At 41.9% G+C, this 19,173-nt stretch overlaps 1 protein-coding gene across 2 annotated transcripts in view; it reads left to right on the top strand.

The window, feature by feature from the left end:
• Window positions 1-4,253, top strand: part of WWTR1 (WW domain containing transcription regulator 1) — a 138,028-nt gene extending 133,775 nt beyond the window's left edge. For both annotated transcript variants that reach the window (XM_004755519.3, XM_004755517.3), the window contains exon 7: window positions 801-4,253. In XM_004755519.3, the coding sequence (XP_004755576.1) occupies window positions 801-985 (185 nt within the window). In that variant the 3' untranslated portion in view covers window positions 986-4,253. The remainder of the gene's footprint in view (window positions 1-800) is intronic.
• Window positions 4,254-19,173: the final 14,920 nt, after the last annotated feature.

The following is a 19,173-nucleotide window of genomic DNA, read 5'->3' as shown; positions in this document are numbered from 1 at the left end:
TGTGTGTGTGTGTGTGTGTTGGGGGGTAATCTGCAGAATTCCCTTTATAAACTATTTCGAAAATGATCCCCAGAGCCATCAATGAAGACAGGTTTTTGTTTTTGTTTTTGTTTTTGTTAAAGATTTAATGTATGTATTTGACACAGAGAGATAGGGAACAAAGGCAGAGTGGTGGGAGAGGGGGAAGCAGGCTTCTTGCTGAGCAGAGAGCCCAATGCAGGGCTTAGTCCCAGGACCCTGGGATCGTGACCCCAGTTGAAGGCAGATGCCCAATGACTGAGCCACCCAGGTGCCCCCGAAGACAGCTTTTTAGTAACAAGGTTAAAGAAAACTCCTCACTGCTATCTTTGAACATAAAAAGAGGGAGGACATGGGTAGATCTAAGCTTCACAGTGAAATCCTTAGAGTATAGCTGGGTGATAAGGCATTTTTACAGGGAGGGACTCTCTTTGACAAAATAGCTCTTCGTGCAGCCGTCATGGGAAAACACAGATCACAGCCTTCCTGTGCTGCTTTGCTGTCTCCTGGGCTTATCCACTGTGGGCCCTTATCTGGGCTCTGTCTACCCAAGACAAAGAAAGGTTCACCCAGCATCTCTGCATCTCCTACGAGGGAGCATCACCAACTCAGTTTCAGGACCGTGGTAGCTGAAATTTTTCAGAGAACTGAACTATTTTAGACAGGCAGCAATAGAATCTTCCGTTTACATGGAAGCCTGGTGGCAATGGAGGTGAGCGTTGGGTTAACTTCTCAAGAGCTTAACAAACGAATGACAATGGCCACCTTCTGTTCTGTTCTAGGGGACAACACAGGACAGACAGCCATGAACATCAATCCTCAGCAGACCCGCTTCCCTGATTTTCTCGATTGTCTCCCGGGAACAAATGTGGACCTAGGAACTTTGGAATCTGAAGATCTGATCCCCCTCTTCAATGATGTGGAGTCTGCGCTGAACAAAAGCGAGCCCTTTCTAACCTGGCTGTAATCGCTACCGTTGTAACTTGGATGCAGCTGTGACCTGACATTTCCTGGGCCTCTTGGCAAAAAGCAATGGAGCAGAGTCAGTCTGCAGGTGTACTCCATGACTCCCTGCTCCCTCCTTTCCATGCGGCCAGTTTCATCATTGCCTGGATTTGGTTAACAGTATCTTAAGTTATAACAGTTAAGTGTTCTCCTTTCAGTTTCCGCAGGCCTGCATTCCCGTGAGGGGCTCTGCGTCGTTCTTCTGCAGAGCTGAGGATGGAGAATTGCTTCTCTTTTTTTCTCTCTGCCACCCCATGACTAAGCTTGATGGGTGTTAGTTGAAATTTATGCATCAGATTGATTATAAACCATAAAAAATCTGACCACAGGCAGTGACTTGTGACAGGCGGGCTCGGTCCAGGAAATGTACACAAAATTAGAGCTGATTGATGGGGTTTCAAAAACTGTTGATGACAGTAGTACCGAATGCTTTAAAAAAAACCCCGCTTAACTCGAGCTTTAAAAATCATTGTATGGATAGTACATGTCTGCTGTATGGGATACAATGTAGTTTTGAATCCATGCTGGTTCTGATGGTTCTTTTTACTCTGTATCTGCAAAGGCACACGCGGTCCTTTTGTAGTTGGTCCTTCATCATGACTTCACTGCGTAGCGTCTAGACAATTCGTCCTTCCAGCAGGAGAAGAGCAGGGACCGTGAGTCACAGTTCCTACCCTACAGATCTTATGAAAGAGACCAGTTTGGTACTAATTACGAGCATTTATTAAACAAAACCTTTTTTTTTTAAATTACAAGTTGGATTTTTTTTAATTGCAGCTTAGAATTTGATGTTTATTTCATAAAGCACTATAATTTTGTAGCTGATGACAAAAGTCAGCCAACTGTTTTTGATAAATCAGCAGTGACTGTATTTTTTTGTCTTTTGCAACAGTTCTGAAAACATCAGCACGACCTAGCTTTCAACCCAACAGCACACACAGCAGAGCAGAGAAACTGTTGCTTTTTATATGCTAAAGCCTTATCAGTTTTGCTTTCCAGATCTCAAGTGCTTAAAAGAATCTTATCTATGAAACTGTTTGAAGGATGAAGCAGATCTCTGACTGACGTGTTAAAAAAAAAAAAACACACAAAACAAAACAGTAAAACCCTCTGAAGGGTGTATGGTGGAGACTTGTGTTTCTGAATTCAGTAAAATGGATTCCTCAGTATATTATCCTAACCCTGTTTGCTACAGTTGGTATAAAAAGGCATGAAATATGTACTCAATACCTCTTATGTAACCAAAAACATTTTTTATTAGCTTTTAAGGACTGAGAGAGAGCATCAGGTTCACCCGGCGCTTGCTCTGCCTACATTGCCATGAAGTCCTCAATCGTTGAATATTTTGAACTGACATTATTTATAATCTATGAATTTAATACCTTTTTTTGAAAGACATTAATAATTCAGGTCTCTGAGAGGAACCTTCAATTCCCAAGGGGGCTTATCTGTTGGGAATCTTAAATAAGATCATTTTCCATCTATCAGAATAGAGACAGGCAGCATACATTCTATCTGGTTGGAAAGAAGGCAAGTGAAAAGGGCAGAGATGAAGTATTGAAGTCGCAGTAGATAGTGGAAGGACACTAGTTGGGGAAGTGGAAACTGACAAGTCAGAATACCCCAAAAGCTAGATGAGCAGGATGCTAGGAGAGGTACCCAAAAGAACAAAGCAACAATTTTCTACTACAGCTTTTATTACCAGAAGACTGTTGTAGAAGAAAGGGCTTTGGTGCACTTTATGGGGGAGTAGGAGGGTCAGGGCTTTGTGGCCCTGTCCAGGCTGACGCGGAGCGTGTCTGTGGATAAGAGCATGGGCCTGCTGTTGCTTCCAACACAATGAAGTGATTTCTTTTTCCTGAAGGACCCATGGTTTATGTTCAGATTCCTTTCCTCTCTCTAAGCGCTCAGAGAGAGTAGGGTAGATGTTTGTGTTTGCTACTAAATTGAAGGGAGCACTATCTCTTTTTCTCTTTTGTGAGCAATAATTGCAAAAAGAGTTGTACATTCTTTCTAAGAAAAACAAAAAACAAAAAACAAGGGACCTAACAAAACTGAGCAGTGTTACTGTATTTTTAAAAAATATTTTTATAGTCTCCTTTTCAGGTTATTATGTGTAAAAGAAACAGATACCCCTCTTTTTTAAAGTAGTTAAAACATCGGTGATTTGTATTATCAATTTTTAGAAGTAATTTCCTAGTAAGCTTGTGACATTAGAAGACACTAGAAGAATTTTTTTTAGTGAAATTAGCTGGAACATACATTAACGAACGTAACAAATATTTTTCCAGAATGAAATATGAACCATGACTACATGTTTACTAATGGACAAAGCCAGATGTGATTTTTTTTGTTGTTTTTAAGGCCATAAAAATATAGCCTTTGTTAAAGAACACTAAAGCTAGAAATCTAAACATAAGAACAACTTTTAAAGGGTTTTTTCTATTATTGTAAGTGTTAAGACCCCTGCAGAATTCATGATAAGGTGCTATTTATATTTCTCATTATAAAAGAACTGCCAGGATATCCCATCTTTTCAGTCCTAACTCAGTAAATTTCAGCATTTCATCTAATAACTTTGCCACGGGAAATGGAAAACTAATTCCCAAGGCATCGATATCCTGATAGAAAACATTTTCTTGAAGTAAATACATTGTCAAAACGTGTTGGCAATTCTACTAAGTCCAAGTAATTGTTAGTGTTTCACCAGCGTATTTAGAATGTAAGATGCCATTTCTTTCACTGATTGTACAGCATGTGGGAGCACGGAAGACAGAGTAAGACATTTTGTATGGGGGGTGGGGGTGCCGTTGACCCCAATGTCATTGAAAAGCTCTCTGTAGAAGAAGGTGAGAGAAGTGTTGCTATAATTAAGTTGTGTTCTTATGACATAATTAGAAAGTAACTTCTGAAAGTACAACTTTTATGAGAAAAATAAGCTGTTTAAAAAAAAGGAAATTGTAGATTAATTTGATTGGGAAAATGGGTGATTGACAGAGACTGTTTCCCTAATACACTACATCATTTATGTGCTCATACTTTAACTTTTTAAAAAATTTACTTCTACGTTTTGTAATATGACATATGTGTGTTTATTTGTAATTTAGAAAGCTCTGCCTGCAGAAGGTATGCAGCCAAATCAATCCTATCAAACCATTTTACCTGGAGTTTGGTACTGGTTTTTACTTCTCTGATTCTGTATAAGAAAAATAAATACAATTGAATTTCCACTTGGAGCCTTTGTCTTTCCATTATTTGTGTGTGTTCCTTAGTCAAGGCTTTGGGTGGTACCGAAGAAGGGCTTATGTAACTCTCCTGGCAGACCATGAAAGGAAGAAAATTTTGTAGGCCAACATTGTTTTGGCTCAAATGTCTCGTCTTCAATATTCTAAATATTCGCAGAATATCCTGGTTTCCCCTTTGTTTGAAGCAGCCCACTGAGTTTTTTTTTTTCTTAAGTGTGTGTATATGTATAATTTACATCATACATATAATTTACATCTTATATATATAATTTATTTTTAAAGTCACGCTGTCCTTCCAACACCCTCACAGATTTGATAGGTATTCAGATTTGATAGATATTTGATATTTGATATTTGATAGATGATAGAGATGTCAGAACTATAGGATCCTCAGTCTTTTCTGTGTTGCTAATGTTATAGCATGGCTTCTTGTTACCAAACTAAGAACAGCTTATCATTCATTCTGAGTGTGGGCTCGTGATAGTATATTTTCTCTGTCCCTTGAGTCCCTTGATTCCCTTGATTCTCATTGTTGTAATATCTTTCTCCATTCCACAGAAACATTAGGTGAGAGCACTCAGGGAAAGAGTATTTTCAAGCAGGAACTAAACAACAGAAGAGATGCTGGTGGGAACAGCTTACCAACATTCCATCTTTTTTTTTTTTAATAATTTTTAAAAAATTTCCAGGATAATTAATGTACAGTGTTCAATTTCTCTCAGGTGTGCAATGTAATGATTCGGCAATTCTGTACCTTACTCAGACCTTACTCAGTGCTCATCGCGCTAAGTGCACTTTTAATCGCCATCACTTATTTCCTTCATCCCCTCACCCACCTCCCTCTTATCCATCAGTTTTTTCTCTAGAGTTAAGAGTCTGTTTTTTATCTCTTTTTTTTCTTTGTTTCTTAAATTCCACATATAAGTGAAATCATATGGTATTTGTCTTTGTCTTATTTCACTTAGCATTATACTCTCTTGCTCCACATAGCAAACGGCCAGATTTCATTCTTTTTTATGGGTGAGTAGTAGTCTGTTCTGTGTGTGTACCCCCATTTTTTATCCATTTCATCTGTGGATGGACACTTGGGCTGCTCCGTAATTGGGCTATTGCAAATAATGCTGCAGTAAACATACAGGTGCCTGTATCTTTTCAAGTTAGCGTTTTCATATTCTTTGGGTAAATATCCAGTGGTGGGATTACTGGATCCTAGGGTAAGTTCTATTTTTGATTTTTTGAAGAACCTCCATACTGTTAACCACGGTGGCTGTGCCATTCCCATCAACAGTGCATGAGGGTCCCTTTTTCTCCACATCCTCAACAACACTTAGGTTTGTGTTGTTGATTTCAGCCCTTCTGACAAGTGTGAGGTGATAACTCGTTGTGGTTGTGATTTGCATTTTCCCGATGATGAGTGATGTTGAGCATCTTTTTTTTTCTCCTGTAGAATAAGTTGGACCTTTTTTACAGAAGAAAAATAATGATACATGCTATTTTCAAGCTTTCGTTTTTTTCTCTTGATAATAATAATGATACTACTAATAGTTACTGATCATTTACTATGTGCCAAGCACTATGCAAAAACACATGATAGGTATTATCTAATTTAATCTGCATAGTGACCCTAACATTTCCATATTATCCTTACTTTATAGATGAAGGATTTAAGAGGTTAAATCTTTTGCACAAGGTTATAGAGCAAGCAACAAATATGCCCAATATATTACGGGCAACCTTCCCTGCCAGTACACATAGTTGTATACTGGATTATTTTTAACATTATTTTGTATGGATGTCCCCTACTGCAAACCAGTGGATTCTTTTTAGTTTTTTGCCTTTATAGTAGTGCTGTAGTAACCAGCCTAGTCTCCTGTGAATATGGCTGGAGGGTAAATTTCTAGGAAGGGAATCATGACATCAAGCGATCTTAAATTTTGATAAATTCTGTCAAAACATTTTTGAAAGGACTGTACCATTTTATATTTCCAATAACAACAAATGCAAAGGCCTGGCTCACCATTGCCAATCTGGAGCTGAATATTGCCTCTGTTTTGTTTTGAAGATTGAGAAATTTTCCTACAAACATGAGGTTTCAAAACCATAAATAATCAAACCTGATTTGAATAAACATGAACATTTGGAGTTTTTTTTTCCCCTCTCATTGTACATTCTATAAAATATTTGGGAAGATAAGTACAATATATGAAGTTCCAAAATTGGATGAAAGTTGTATTTCCTATCAATAAATATAATACAAATTAGTGTCTTGTTTTTGTTTTTCTTCCAGCTTTATCAAGATAGAGACACACTGTGTAAGTTTAAGGTGGATGGTGTAGTGATTTTATGTATGTATATCCTGCACAATGATTACCACAAAATGATTACCTCACACAGCTACGATTTGTGTCTGTGTGTGTGTGTGTGTGTGTGTGGTTAGAACTTTCGACTAACTCTTAAGTCTGTACAGGTAGAAATACCTTCCTGTTACAGCCTGTGTTTCCTTTTTTTTTTTTCCAGTTTGCATTTCTTGAATTAATAGTGAAATTGATACTTTCATAATACCGTTACTTATAGTGGGCGATGTCAGTTCCCCACCCAGATCACCTTAGATTCTCTTTACTGTTTCGTGCACCCCATCTCCCACCCTGGTGTGTTTTTGCTTCCAACAGCTAACACCTGTAACTCCTTTTTAAAAAGGATCACAGTTACATTGCTCCCGCACGTTCAGAGAGCTAGATGCATAGGAATTTACATTCTATAACATGACCTTTAGCCAGCAATGGGTGGGTATGTAACTGACATGTCAAAGTCCCTGGTGGGACCAGACAGAGACTGCCTTCTACGGGACTTGGCCTGAGACACACTCTCGCTTTGTTTCCTCCATTTTCCTGTCTTGTTTCCCCCATTCTCTTACCAATTTCCCTTGTAAATACCCCATTCCTTGAAAAACCCTTTCTTAAACAGCTCTTCTTTAGTAAATAGTTGCACATGAGTCCTTGTATCAGGGTCTGCTTCTGAGAACCAGACCTAAGCTAATATCCAGAATATACAATAAACTTGCGTGTTAATGAGAGAAACAGTCCCATAGAAATATGGGCCAAGGATATGAATTGAAAATGTATAGGTCAGGGAACTGGGGGCCAAACAGCTTGCCAACTCCATTACTAATCAGAAAAATGGAGATTAAACAGTAGTGATTGACCATTCCATTTCTACCAAACAGCAAGATGAAAAAGACTGCTGACACCTCTGGTTAGCTAGGAAATGCGGTAACAGGAACCCTACTACACCGTTGGGGGCAGCATAAGCTGTTAAAAGCACGAAGAGGACACCTAGTGTGTTTTACTGACCATATCTCCACTGTATTCCCCAAATAAGTGAGTAGTTTCAGAAGGGACAGACAGGGAAGGGGGGCTGGCTGCTAAACAGGGGACAGGGAACTTCCGAGATGATTTGGTTGAGTACACAAATATGTCACCCATCAATGGGGTGACCGCATTGCCGCCAAACTAGCTCACAGCTGGGACTTGTAAATGTATCCAAGTTGCCTTTCTTTTTTTTTCTTTTAGGATTATGAATATGTATTTATATTTTCAATTAAAAAATTATAGCTGCTGAATTTAAGATTCTTTTTTCTTAAGACACCAGTTTTTAAAAATTACAATTAATATTGTGTAGCTATTGGGACACCTGCATGGTTCAGCTGGTTAAACAACTGCCTTCGAGTCAGATCATGATCCTGGAGTCCTGGGATTGAGTCCTGCATCGGGCTCCCGGCTCCACATGGGGAGTCGTCTTCTCCCTCTGACCGTCTCTCATGCTCTCTCTCTCACTCTCTCTCTCTCTCAAGTAAATATTAAAAAAAAAAAAAATACTGTGTAGCTATCAAAGCTCCTGGATATATTTTTTACTTACTGTCCATTGAGGGCCCATATGAAAGTATTGTATAAGTAAAATCTAGAGAATTTCTGCTATCTGCCTTGTTGCCCAGAGTGGTTTGATATATGCAATGGATTAAAATGAATATAAAATTAATCAGACACATTATGTCATGTTAAACTTTCTGGATGAGTTTCTGGTCCCTAGAGCTAGATGGGCTGTGAATTTTGGCTCTAAAACAGAATGGGCCTCAGAAAGTCTGGTATATTAGGGTCCTCCAAGCAGAACTCCTTAGGACTTTCTCTGGAATGCTCCCAAATTTCAAGATTCATCAAAACAATTAGCCAGTGCATTTTATTTTTTCGTTGTCTCAGATGGCTTTGAGAAACTGATAAGGCTTTAGGTGTTGTTCACAGTTAAGTCGCTCCCACACACATTTTACCCTCCCGTTCCAGGTGGCTCATAGTTCACTGATACCCTTCCATTGACCTTAGAATTTGCAATTTTTTCCTATAGGCTGTCCTTTGAAATAGGTTCCTTATAGTAGCTTAAAAGTGTGAGATGATAAAGCCTTAATTGTAGTTCACAGAGATGTATAAGTTGTGTTTAGAAATAATAAGTTGCTGGGGTCACAGAGTCTACCATGAAGCTGAAGTGTCCTAAATGGACCCTTCTGCTTGTAAATCATTAGGTTATATTAGAAATTGAACAAAGTGATGCATGCCTCCTGTGTTTGCAGTCTGAGGACCAGAAATAGGGTGACAAAGTGTCAGAAGGGAGGGACAGAAGAGCTTCCCAAGTCTTAGGACTTTTCAGTATTAAAATTGGGGAAGTTCCAGAAAACTGGGAAAGTTGGAAAGTATGCATCATGCACTCACTGGCAGGACTGGCTACATAAATTGTGGGACCCCATGCAGAATGAAAACATGGGGCCTTGCTCAAATGTATTAAGAATTGACCTTAGAGCATTAAACTGTGGGGCTCCTATGAGGGTGGGGCCCTCTGTAATAGCATAGGTCATGTCTGAAGCCAGCCCCATAGCACTCCATCCTGTGCTAGAATATTTCTATAAGAATAAGAAGAGGGTGCGCCTGGGTGGCTCAGTGGTTTAAAGCCTCTGCCTTTCGGTTTGGGTTCATGGTCCCAAGATCCTGGGATTGAGCCCCTATCGGGCTCTCTGCTCAGTGGGGATCCTGCTTCCTCCTCTCTCTCTGCCTGCTGACCAAAAAAATTACAAACATTGAGCTGTGGAATTACCATTTTCTTCTGACATAACTTCTTACCAAATCTCCCAGATAGTTGGTTGTGTTTGCAGGAGTAGGAGAGAGTTAAGGTGGGTTTAAGGCCCCTGATCCCAAGCCAGATTTAGTTTCTTCCTAAGGATGCCAATGAACATAAGACTCTAAAGATCTTCTTTGATATCTCTTGACATTCTCAGGGTCACTAATGTCCAACAACCAGCAAATATATATTGCATTCTTTCATTCATCACTCTGTACTTGCTGAGCCCCTTGCCATCTTGACAGCACCGAAAGCTTCGGGAACATACAATGATGAAGAAAACTCAGTCCTTTTTCTTTTTCTTTTTGTTTTTAAGTTTTAAATTTTTAATTTTTTATAAACATATAATATATTTTTATCCCCAGGGGTACAGGCCTGTGAATTGCCAGGTTTACACACTTCACAACACTCACCAAAGCACATACCCTCCCCAATGTCCATAACCCCACCCCCCTTCTCCCAAACCCCCTCCCCCCAGCAACCCTCAGTTTGTTTTGTGAGATTAAGAGTCATTTATGGTTTGTCTCCTTCCCAATCCCATCTTGTTTCATTTATTCTTCTCCTACCCCCTTAAGCCCCCATGTTGCATCACCACTTCCTCATATCAGGGAGATTGTATGATAGTTGTCTTTCTCCGCTTGACTTATTTCACTAAGCATGGTGCGCTCTAGTTCCATCCACGTTGTTGCAAATGGCAAGATTTCATTTCTTTTGATGGCTGCATAGTATTCCATTGTGTATATGTACCACATCTTCTTGATCCATTCATCTGTTGATGGTCATCTAGGTTCTTTCGATAGTTTGGCTATTGTGGACATTGCTGCTATAAACATTCGGGTACACGTGCCCCTTCGGATCACTACGTTTTTATCTTTAGGGTAAATACCCAGTAGTGCAATTGCTGGGTCATAGGGCAGTTCTATTTTCAACATTTTGAGGAACCTCCATGCTGTTCTCCAAAGTGGTTGCACCAGCTTGCATTCCCACCAACAGTGTAGGAGGGCTCCCCTTTCTCCGCATCCTTGCCAGCATCTGTCATTTCCTGACTTGTTAATTTTAGCCATTCTGACTGGTGTGAGGTGATATCTCCTTGTGGTTTTGATTTGTTATTTCCCTGATGCTGAGTGATATGGAGCACTTTTTCATGTGTCTGTTGGCCATCTGGATGTCTTCTTTGCAGAAATGTCTGTTCATGTCCTCTGCCCATTTCTTGATTGGATTATTTGTTCTTTGGGTGTTGAGTTTGCTAAGTTCTTTATAGATTTTGGACACTAGTCCTTTATCTGATATGTTGTTTGCAACTCCCATTCTCTCAGTTGTCTTTTGGTTTTGTCAACTGTTTCCTTTGCTGTGCAGAAGCTTTTGATTTTGATAAAATCCCAATAGTTCATTTTTGCCCTTGCTTCCCTTGCCTTTGGCGATGTTCCTAGGAAGATGTTGCTGTGGCTGAGTTCAAAGAGGTTGCTGCCTGTGTTCTCCTCAAGGATTTTGATGGATTCCTTTCTCACATTGAGGGCCTTCAAGTTTGTTTTTGTGTGTGGTGTAAGGAAATGGTCCAATTTCATTTTTCTGCATGTGGCTGTCTAATTTTCCCAACACCATTTATTGAAGAGGCTGTCTTTTTTCCATTGGACATTCTTTCCTGCTTTGTCGAAGATTAGTTGACCATAGAGTTGAGGGTCTATTTCTGGGCTTTCTATTCTGTTCCATTGATCTATGTGTCTGCTTTTATGCCCTCAGTCCTTTTTCTAAAGGAGCCATATATTTAACTGGGGCCCTACATTGTGGGGCAAGGAGTAATAGGAGCTCGGAGTAGAGAAGGAAGAAGAGGAGTCAAAACCTCAGCTAGGACATGGATGGAGTGTGAGCCTTAGCCTCGAAGAGTTCTGTAGGCACTTCAGGGAAATAGCATATATGAAAGCCCCAAATTTTGAGTGTTGAGAAGGTTCATAGCCTTGGAGGGATGGTGTAAGGAGGCAATGAGGCAGGAGGTAAGTAAATAAGTAAAATAGATGGAGATAATTCTCGAAGGGGCTTGAATGATTTGTTCCAGAATTGGAGTTTAGCCTATATAATGGAAGCCAAAGGGAGATTTCTCTCTCTCTTTTTTAAAAGATTTTATTTATTTAATTGACACACAGAGAGAGATCACAGGTAGGCAGAGAGGCAGGCAGAGAGAGAGGGGGAAGCAGGCTCTCTGCTGAGAAGAGAGCCTGATGAGGGGCTCGATCCCAGGACGCTGAGACCATGACCTGAGCAGAAGGCAGAGGTTTATTCCACTGAGCCACCCAGGCACCCCCATAGAGAGATTTCTAATAGCAGAATGACTTAAGGAAGACAGGCGGGAAAGTGAAGATGAACCGGAATGGAGAGAAGCTGGTGGCCCTCTCTGAGGACAAAGGCCTATTTGGTGCTGGGAGGATAGGAAGAAATTGAAATCATGGCCTCTGCCTCCAAGAGGATAAGATATACTACCATGTATTTAGCATCAAGGGAGTGCCAGCGGAGTTCCAGAGCCAGAGAGATTGCTTGGGGCTGCTGGTGAGGTAAGACGAGGGGAGCAGGCAGAGGGTCCTGGGGATATGGAACTGGTAAATGAAGGCATGGAAGACAAATGGAAGGAAAACGGTATGTATGTTGACAATCCACTGTGTTCCAGGAACTAGCTCCTCTGTGTGCTTGTTTCGGTCCCATGACACTTTTAGAGTCATTTAGACAGAACTGGAATTCTTTAAAGTATTGAGTCTTTCTATTCAATTCAGTCTCTTTTATTAACATCTGTTTTCTTAACACCTTCAACAACTCTCATTGAAGATGGGTAGACAAAAAAACAAAAGCTCCCCTAAAACCTCAGTCTTGGAAGTCAGGCGCTAGGGCCAGCTGTGTCAGAAATGACAGATGTACACAGCACATGCGATTAGGGGCACCAACCGCCAGGACAGTCAAAAATTTACATAAAACTTTTGATTCCTTCAAAACTGTACTACTAATAGCCTGCTGTTGACCGGAAGCATTACCAATTAAAAAAACCAGCGAATTAACACATATTTCACGTTATATGTACCCTACACTGTATTCTTACAATAAAGTAAGCTAGAGAAAAGAAAACATTGTTAAAGAAGGTCATAAGGAAGAGAAAACACATTTACAGTCCTGTACTATATTTATTAAAAAAAATGTGTAAGTGGACCCATGCTGTTCAAACTTGAACTGTTCAAGGGTCACTTGTAATTGTAATCTCTAGAAATCTACTTAACTTTCTTGGGTATCATTTCTCATTTTCCTTAGCTATAAAATGCTCATTTCCTCCTGGCACTAGAAACCTCCTGTTCTATAATCTTCCTTAGGGTTTGAACAGATTTTCTATGTTGATGAGGTAGGTAGATTTGTGTCATATTCACAAGAACACACACTTTTTCTTAGAGCATTTTTTGAGAGTCCAATAGTTCTAACAGACGGGAGAATGAAAAACTGATATTTTAACTATGACTCTAATCTTGCAAAGTGATATCATTTTTAGCAAGCACATTCATCACTGCCGGACCAGGGGACCTGACATTTCCACCACTGAGATTTAGGGACTATTCCATAAAAAGGTCCCACTCAAGTATTCCATAAAAAGGTCCCAATGACATCACTGGGTAATGATGGTGTGGCTAATTGGGCTATAAATGGAGAAAAATTAATTTACAGGATTAGCAAACAGTTAATAGTCAGTAATCCTGGAGTGTCTGGGTGGCTCAGTAGTTAAGCGTCTGCCTTCAGCTCAGGTTAGGATCCTGGGGTCTGGGATTGATCCCCACATCCCCTGCTCAGTGGGGAGTCTGCTTCTCCCTCTGCTTCTCCCCCTGCTCCTTCTCTCTCCCTCTCTCAATCTCTCTCTCAAGTAAATAGATAAGATCTTAAAAAAAAATAATCAGTAAACCCTTACCTCTTGGAAGAGAATTCCTTTATGGAACTAGCATAGAGTAAAATTAAAATTTCAGAGAATGAGAAGAGGGAAGCCCCAACAGGGAAAGGTGAGGTCCAGCACATTCCATACAACATTGCCAGTCCTGGAGAAGGTGGGTGTGTGAGCATTAAGAAAGGGCATGTGTGGGCAGTCTCCCTTACATATTTGCCGGGGGCTTCATTCCTCCAACCAGTTCAGAAGTTCCTTGCCACGCAGCTATTAATTAATATCGTGGCCTGAGCCAAGTCTCTTACAGTTTTGAAAGTTCAGTTTCTTTGCATGTAAAATTGGCTGTTATAATAAAAGGTGGGGTTCAGTAAGAGGGTGAAGATTAAGAAAACTGACTTATATAGAATACCCAGTAAATAAATAAATGGTAGTCAGTAAATATTCATTTCCTTCTTTTTTGGTGAGCCTTTCCCTCTCTTCTTCCCAGGCCCTATTTTTCTCCACAGCACTTACCGCCATATAACAGTAAGAGATAATTCACTTCTTCATTGTCTCCTCCCATTAGCCTGTCAGTACCCTGAGAACAGGGATCTTTGTTTCTGTTATGGCCTGCAACAATGCCTGGTAGACTGTTCACAAATACTTGTTGAATGGATATGTTTGTGAGAATGTTGTTTTTCACGTTGCAACCCTTCCTTTGGACAGTGCCATTTTGGTTGACTTGTTTGCTCACACTTTGCATCCCTTGGATTGATGAGGCTTTTGGGAAACTTTTCTGTATGGGGAGATACTTAGAAAGATATCCAAACTGGTCTTCCGAGAAACTGCCCCCCCGAGTGAGCCGGTGGGCTGGAGAGCCACTAGAGGGCAGCAGCTGGCTCCTCCAGAACGCGGTGACCAGCCCCACCCACCACCGTGCAGACTGGACGAGGAGTGTCGCACGGGGAAACAGAAACACGGGCAGGAGTCTGCTGTTTTGTTTCCCTCTTTGCACTCACCTATATATACGTTGCCAGGAAGATCTGTGGTATTTAGGTGAGAATGAAGTTTTAAAAAAAAAAGTACAGAGAAAAAAAAAAGAAAGAAAAGAAAAGAAAAATTAAGGTATTCTCAGAACAAGATTATTCATAGTGGAGTCGGTGAATCACCAGCCTCAGAATATCCTAAGATGTTAGCGTAAAATGTGAATTTCTCTGACTTCCTGAATCTGAAGGAAGGTGAGGCCTGGGAATTTGCATTTACATAGCAAGCTTCCAGGTGATTCTGGCTCTCTCTCAAGTTTGAGGACCACCACACCTGGTGAATCATCTCCAGACTTTTTATCATGAAGTCTCAGTGTATGCATGTTTGCTTGTTTATTTCTTTATAAGTTATAGGCATAGATGTCTGTTCTAATGTATTGTGTACACTATAAAGCATCCACAAACATAGAAAATTTGAAAGGATGAAAGATCACACACATTAAAGTTTATATATGAACTTCCCATGGCACATTTTGGATGAGAGGATGAGTATAATTCATGCAGATGAAATGTTATTTAACTGATCTCCAGGTAATTGTTACGGCATAACACTCATTTTCTCAAGTTTATGGCCTCAGCGTCAATGGGCATGAGACAGCATGATTATCTGTAGAGGTTTTATTTCTGTTTCAGTGGTATCACTGGGCATTCTCCTCCCCACAAAACTCACATTTGGTTCTCAGGAAAGTTGTCATATTTACCCTTGTCACCAACCTGATGTCCTAAGTGCAAATTTGAGGAAACCGAGTGTAGACAGGTCAGTGTGTTGGTATCATACAGCTCAACAATGCCCAGGTAATTCACGAACACGCACACACACACCTGGGGCTACATTAAGACTGAAAAGTTACAAAGCCCTCTCCTAGGAAACCCTGCCCACAAAAAGCTTTACATTTAATGAATTGACTCTACTTCTGGTTCTTAACCTTTCTGGAGTCATGGGTCTCTTTGCAAATCTAATGAAATCTATGAGCTTTCTCCTGAGGGCAGGGGAAAAAAATACTCATCTGACTTCATACACCACTTCCGAGGGTGTGGAAACTTTTGGAGTTCTCAACGGGTGGACTCTGGGCCAGCAGCATCAGCGTTTCCTGGGAACTTAACTTGAGATGTCCCACGCCCAAGCCTACTGAATCAGAAACTTTGGGGTGGGAATAAGCCCTCCAGGTATTTTTCATGAATGCTTAAGTTTGAGAATGCGCCAGAGCAGTGGTTCTCACTGGCTTCCTTATTAGAATCACCTGGTGAGTTTTTTTTTTTTTTTTTAAAGACTAATGCCTGGGCTCCAATCTCCTTTAATTAAATCAGTATCTTTGGAGGTGGAGCCTGGACACTAGGATTTTTAAAAGCTCTCCAAAGGAGTTACGCTCTGTGGACCAAGATGTTAATAACCCAGGCTACTTCTGACGATCCCCAAACTAGAGGCACGATAGCACTGGAGAAGAACTTAGCCGCAGCCTGACTCATCACTTTCATTTCCAGGGGAGGACGCTGAGAAGCTTTTCCATGCTGCACAGTTACAGGATGTCTAGGCAATGTCTAGGCACCCTGTTCTCCTTCCCCTGTCCCAGGAAGTGCCACACACTGAAACAGTGATCCCGAAACCCTCCCGAAGAAGCTTGGCCAGCGAGGACACATGTAGTTAAAAGTAAACTGGATTACAGCATTTTTCGGTATAGATCATTGACATCAGCTTCCAGTGGTTTTTCCTCTTTGGCTCAACATCTGCCATTAATTTTCCTTGAACTCAGTTCATTAAGCTTTCTTAGGAAGGAGCTTAAGTTCTCTGGCCATTTGAAAGCGGCAGAGCCGACATGGGGGGCCACACAGCAGAGCCCTTCCGTTGAGAGGTGGGACAGGCCGGGAGTGTGCCAGGGTCGGTGGTGGGGGAACGTGGTGTGGGACCAGGAGTCCTGGGGTTAATGCCAGCCCTGCCACTGACTCACTCCGTGACCTTGGGCTTCTTGCTCAAGCGTTTCATGCCTTGATTTCTTCACTTCTCAATAAGGGTGATAATAATAGCACCACTACCCCATGGGTTGTGACTACTAAAGGGGTTTGACGCATGTCAAGACTGATTTCCACATGAGGTCACACTCTCGGACAGTGTGAGCTCGTGGGGGGTGGCACCAGGGAGCAGGGATTGGGGAAGCCATCCTGCAGCTGTAGGCGAGGCAGAGAGCTCAGGAACCTGCCTTGTCTTTCCTCATCATTTTTTTTTTTTAAGATTTTATTTATTTATTTGACAGACAGAAATCACAAGTAGGCAGAGAGGCAGGCAGAGAGAGATGAGGAAGCAGGCTCCCCGCTGAGCAGAGAGCCCGACATGGGGCTCTATCCTAGGACCCTGGGATCATGACCTGAGCCGAAGGCAGAGGCTTTAACCCACTGAGCCACCCAGGCGCCCCTCCTCATCGTTTTTAACCCTGAGGATTATAGAAATCTGCTTCTGCGTTCTGGCTTCTTCCACACAGAGGGGTAACATCAATGAGTAGAAGTTAAAAGCAGTGTGTGGGGGGGTGTATGGCACGGGGGGATGATTGGGTAAGGTTGTCTTCATATAGGTGCTTTGAAAGATTATATAAAAATGCTGATTTTGATTATGATATTTTATTTTATTTTTTAAAAAGATTTTATTTATTTGACAGAGAGAGAAATCACAAGTAGGCAGAGAAGCAGGAAGAGAGTGGGGGGAAGCAGGCTCCCTGCTGAGCACAGTGCCCGTTGCGGGGCTCAATCCCAGGACCCTGAGACCATAACCTGAGCTAAAGGCAGAAGCTTAACCCACTGAGCCACTCAGGTCCCCCTATTATTTTATTTTTTAAAGATTTTGTTTATTTGACACAGAGAGACAACAAGAGAGGGGATTCAACCAGGGGGAGTGGGAGAGGGAGAAGCAGCTTTCCCACTGAGCAGGGAGCCTGATGAGGGGCTTGATCCTATGGCCCTGGGATCAAGACCTGAGCTGAAAGCAGACGCATTACTGACTGAGCCACCCAGGTGCCCCTTGATTAGAATATTTTAATTGATCATTTGCACTAATTCAGGTTAGAATGAATGAATGAATGAATTTTTAAAAAATAACAAAGTTTTAGTACTTAGAGTTCTCTGTAGGAACTTGGAATTAGCATCAGAAAGCCTTGCTTCCTGGATGGTGTTAGGAGATTTAGTGAGGTTTGGAGCACCGTGGCTGAGAGTGGGGTTCATACCCTCAAATAGGCAGACGATCTGGGTTTATACCCCATCCCAGATTTTTCACTTGGTGTTTGTGGAGTCCTGAGAAAGTTTATTTTTTTCTAAGCCTCCTTTTCCTCTTTCTTACACGCAAGGAGCTAATCATAGTTTCTATATCGTAAGGTTGTGTCAGGTTAAAAACAAAACAGACTTAGAATAGGAAAAACTTTATTCAGAAGGACTATTGCAACACGAGAATCTCCAATCTCAGGAATCTGCAGGCGTCTCAAAAACAAACAGAAAAGGCTTTTCTTTTCCAGGCTGGGGTAAGCAGGGCTTGGCAGCGATAGGAGGTTGGGCAAGCGCATGGCATGCTGGCCCGGGTCTGACAGGAAATGTGTCTCCCTGTGGTCATCCGATTCCCCGGATACGCTAATAAAGGGACACTTCCGTGCTTGCTCAGGCTTGGGGGCAAGCAGAGGTCAGAGGCCTGCGGGAAGGAGAGAAGCCTCCCTGAAGTGTGGGGAAGACAGAGCCGCACGTGAGGCGTGGGCAGTTGCGGTGGGTTGTTTTGAGGGCCAAGTGAAATCATGCATATAAATTACTTACCAAGGTTTCTGGGTATTACCGATAAGTGCTGGGGTTATTTATTTGGTTATTTATTTAAAAAGATTTTATTTATTTGTTTGTTTGTCAGAGAGAGAGGGAGAGAGAGCACAAGCAGGCAGAGTGGCAGGCAGAGGCAGAAGGAGAAGCAGGCTCCCTGCTGAGCAAGGTGTCCAATGCAGGACTCGATCCCAGGACCCTGGGATCATGACCCGACTGAAGGCAGCCGCTTAACCTACTGAGCCACGCAGGGGCCCTGGGGTTATTTTTTATGACAAATGCTTGATTCTCAAATGCTTGAGAGTAGCTTTTTCTTTGTTTTAAGCAGAATAATTAAGTCACACCTACGTGACCATGATAACACCCACCAGAGCACAGCGACTATGTTCCAGGCCCAAGGCTCGGGAGAGGTCTGGACTTGGATGAGACAGCATTTCTGAGCTCAAGGGCTTCCCCGTCCAGAGGGAAAGAAAGACATTTTATGTGATCTAACAGGGAAGAGCAACCATTCTGACAGATACAGGATACCACAGGAGAATGTGGGGGGGGGGGCGGGCTGTCCGTTAACTGGGGGGACTATTGGGAAAGAAGAACCTGGACAAGACAAGAGCCCTGAATGGAGTCTGGGAGGAGAAGAAGCGTTTATACCCTGATGAGCTGGAGGGAACAAGCATTCCCACGCACATGGACCAGCCCATGCAAGAACAGGGTCTGAAAGCCTGTTTTCAGAACTTGTTTATGTCGTGGGGCCAAAGACAAGGATCCCCAGGTTCTGGGTGGAGTGATACTGGGTCTGCAGGGGCTCAGTGATGAAAGCCACTGAAAGGGTTGGGGGTGTGGTATGTTCTGCAGTTAGGACAGTCATCTAGCATCCTTCTCGTAGTTCGTGCCCAGGGCAGATGCCAGCGCTCTCCGAGACCAGGGTTTCAGGAGAGCCAGGTACATGGAGGACTGGGAGAATTCAGCCCAGAACTGTTTCCTTAAGGAGCCCATGAAACATTCAAAACCAGATATTTAGGGGTGCCTGGGTGGCCTCCTTGTT

Source organism: Mustela putorius, unplaced genomic scaffold (genome assembly GCF_011764305.1).
Source record: "Mustela putorius furo isolate JIRA1106 unplaced genomic scaffold, ASM1176430v1.1 tig00003834_pilon_pilon_pilon, whole genome shotgun sequence".
Classification (NCBI taxonomy): domain Eukaryota; kingdom Metazoa; phylum Chordata; class Mammalia; order Carnivora; family Mustelidae; genus Mustela; species Mustela putorius.
Note: the sequence above shows the minus strand (reverse complement) of the source record. Positions and strands in the feature narration are given on the sequence as shown.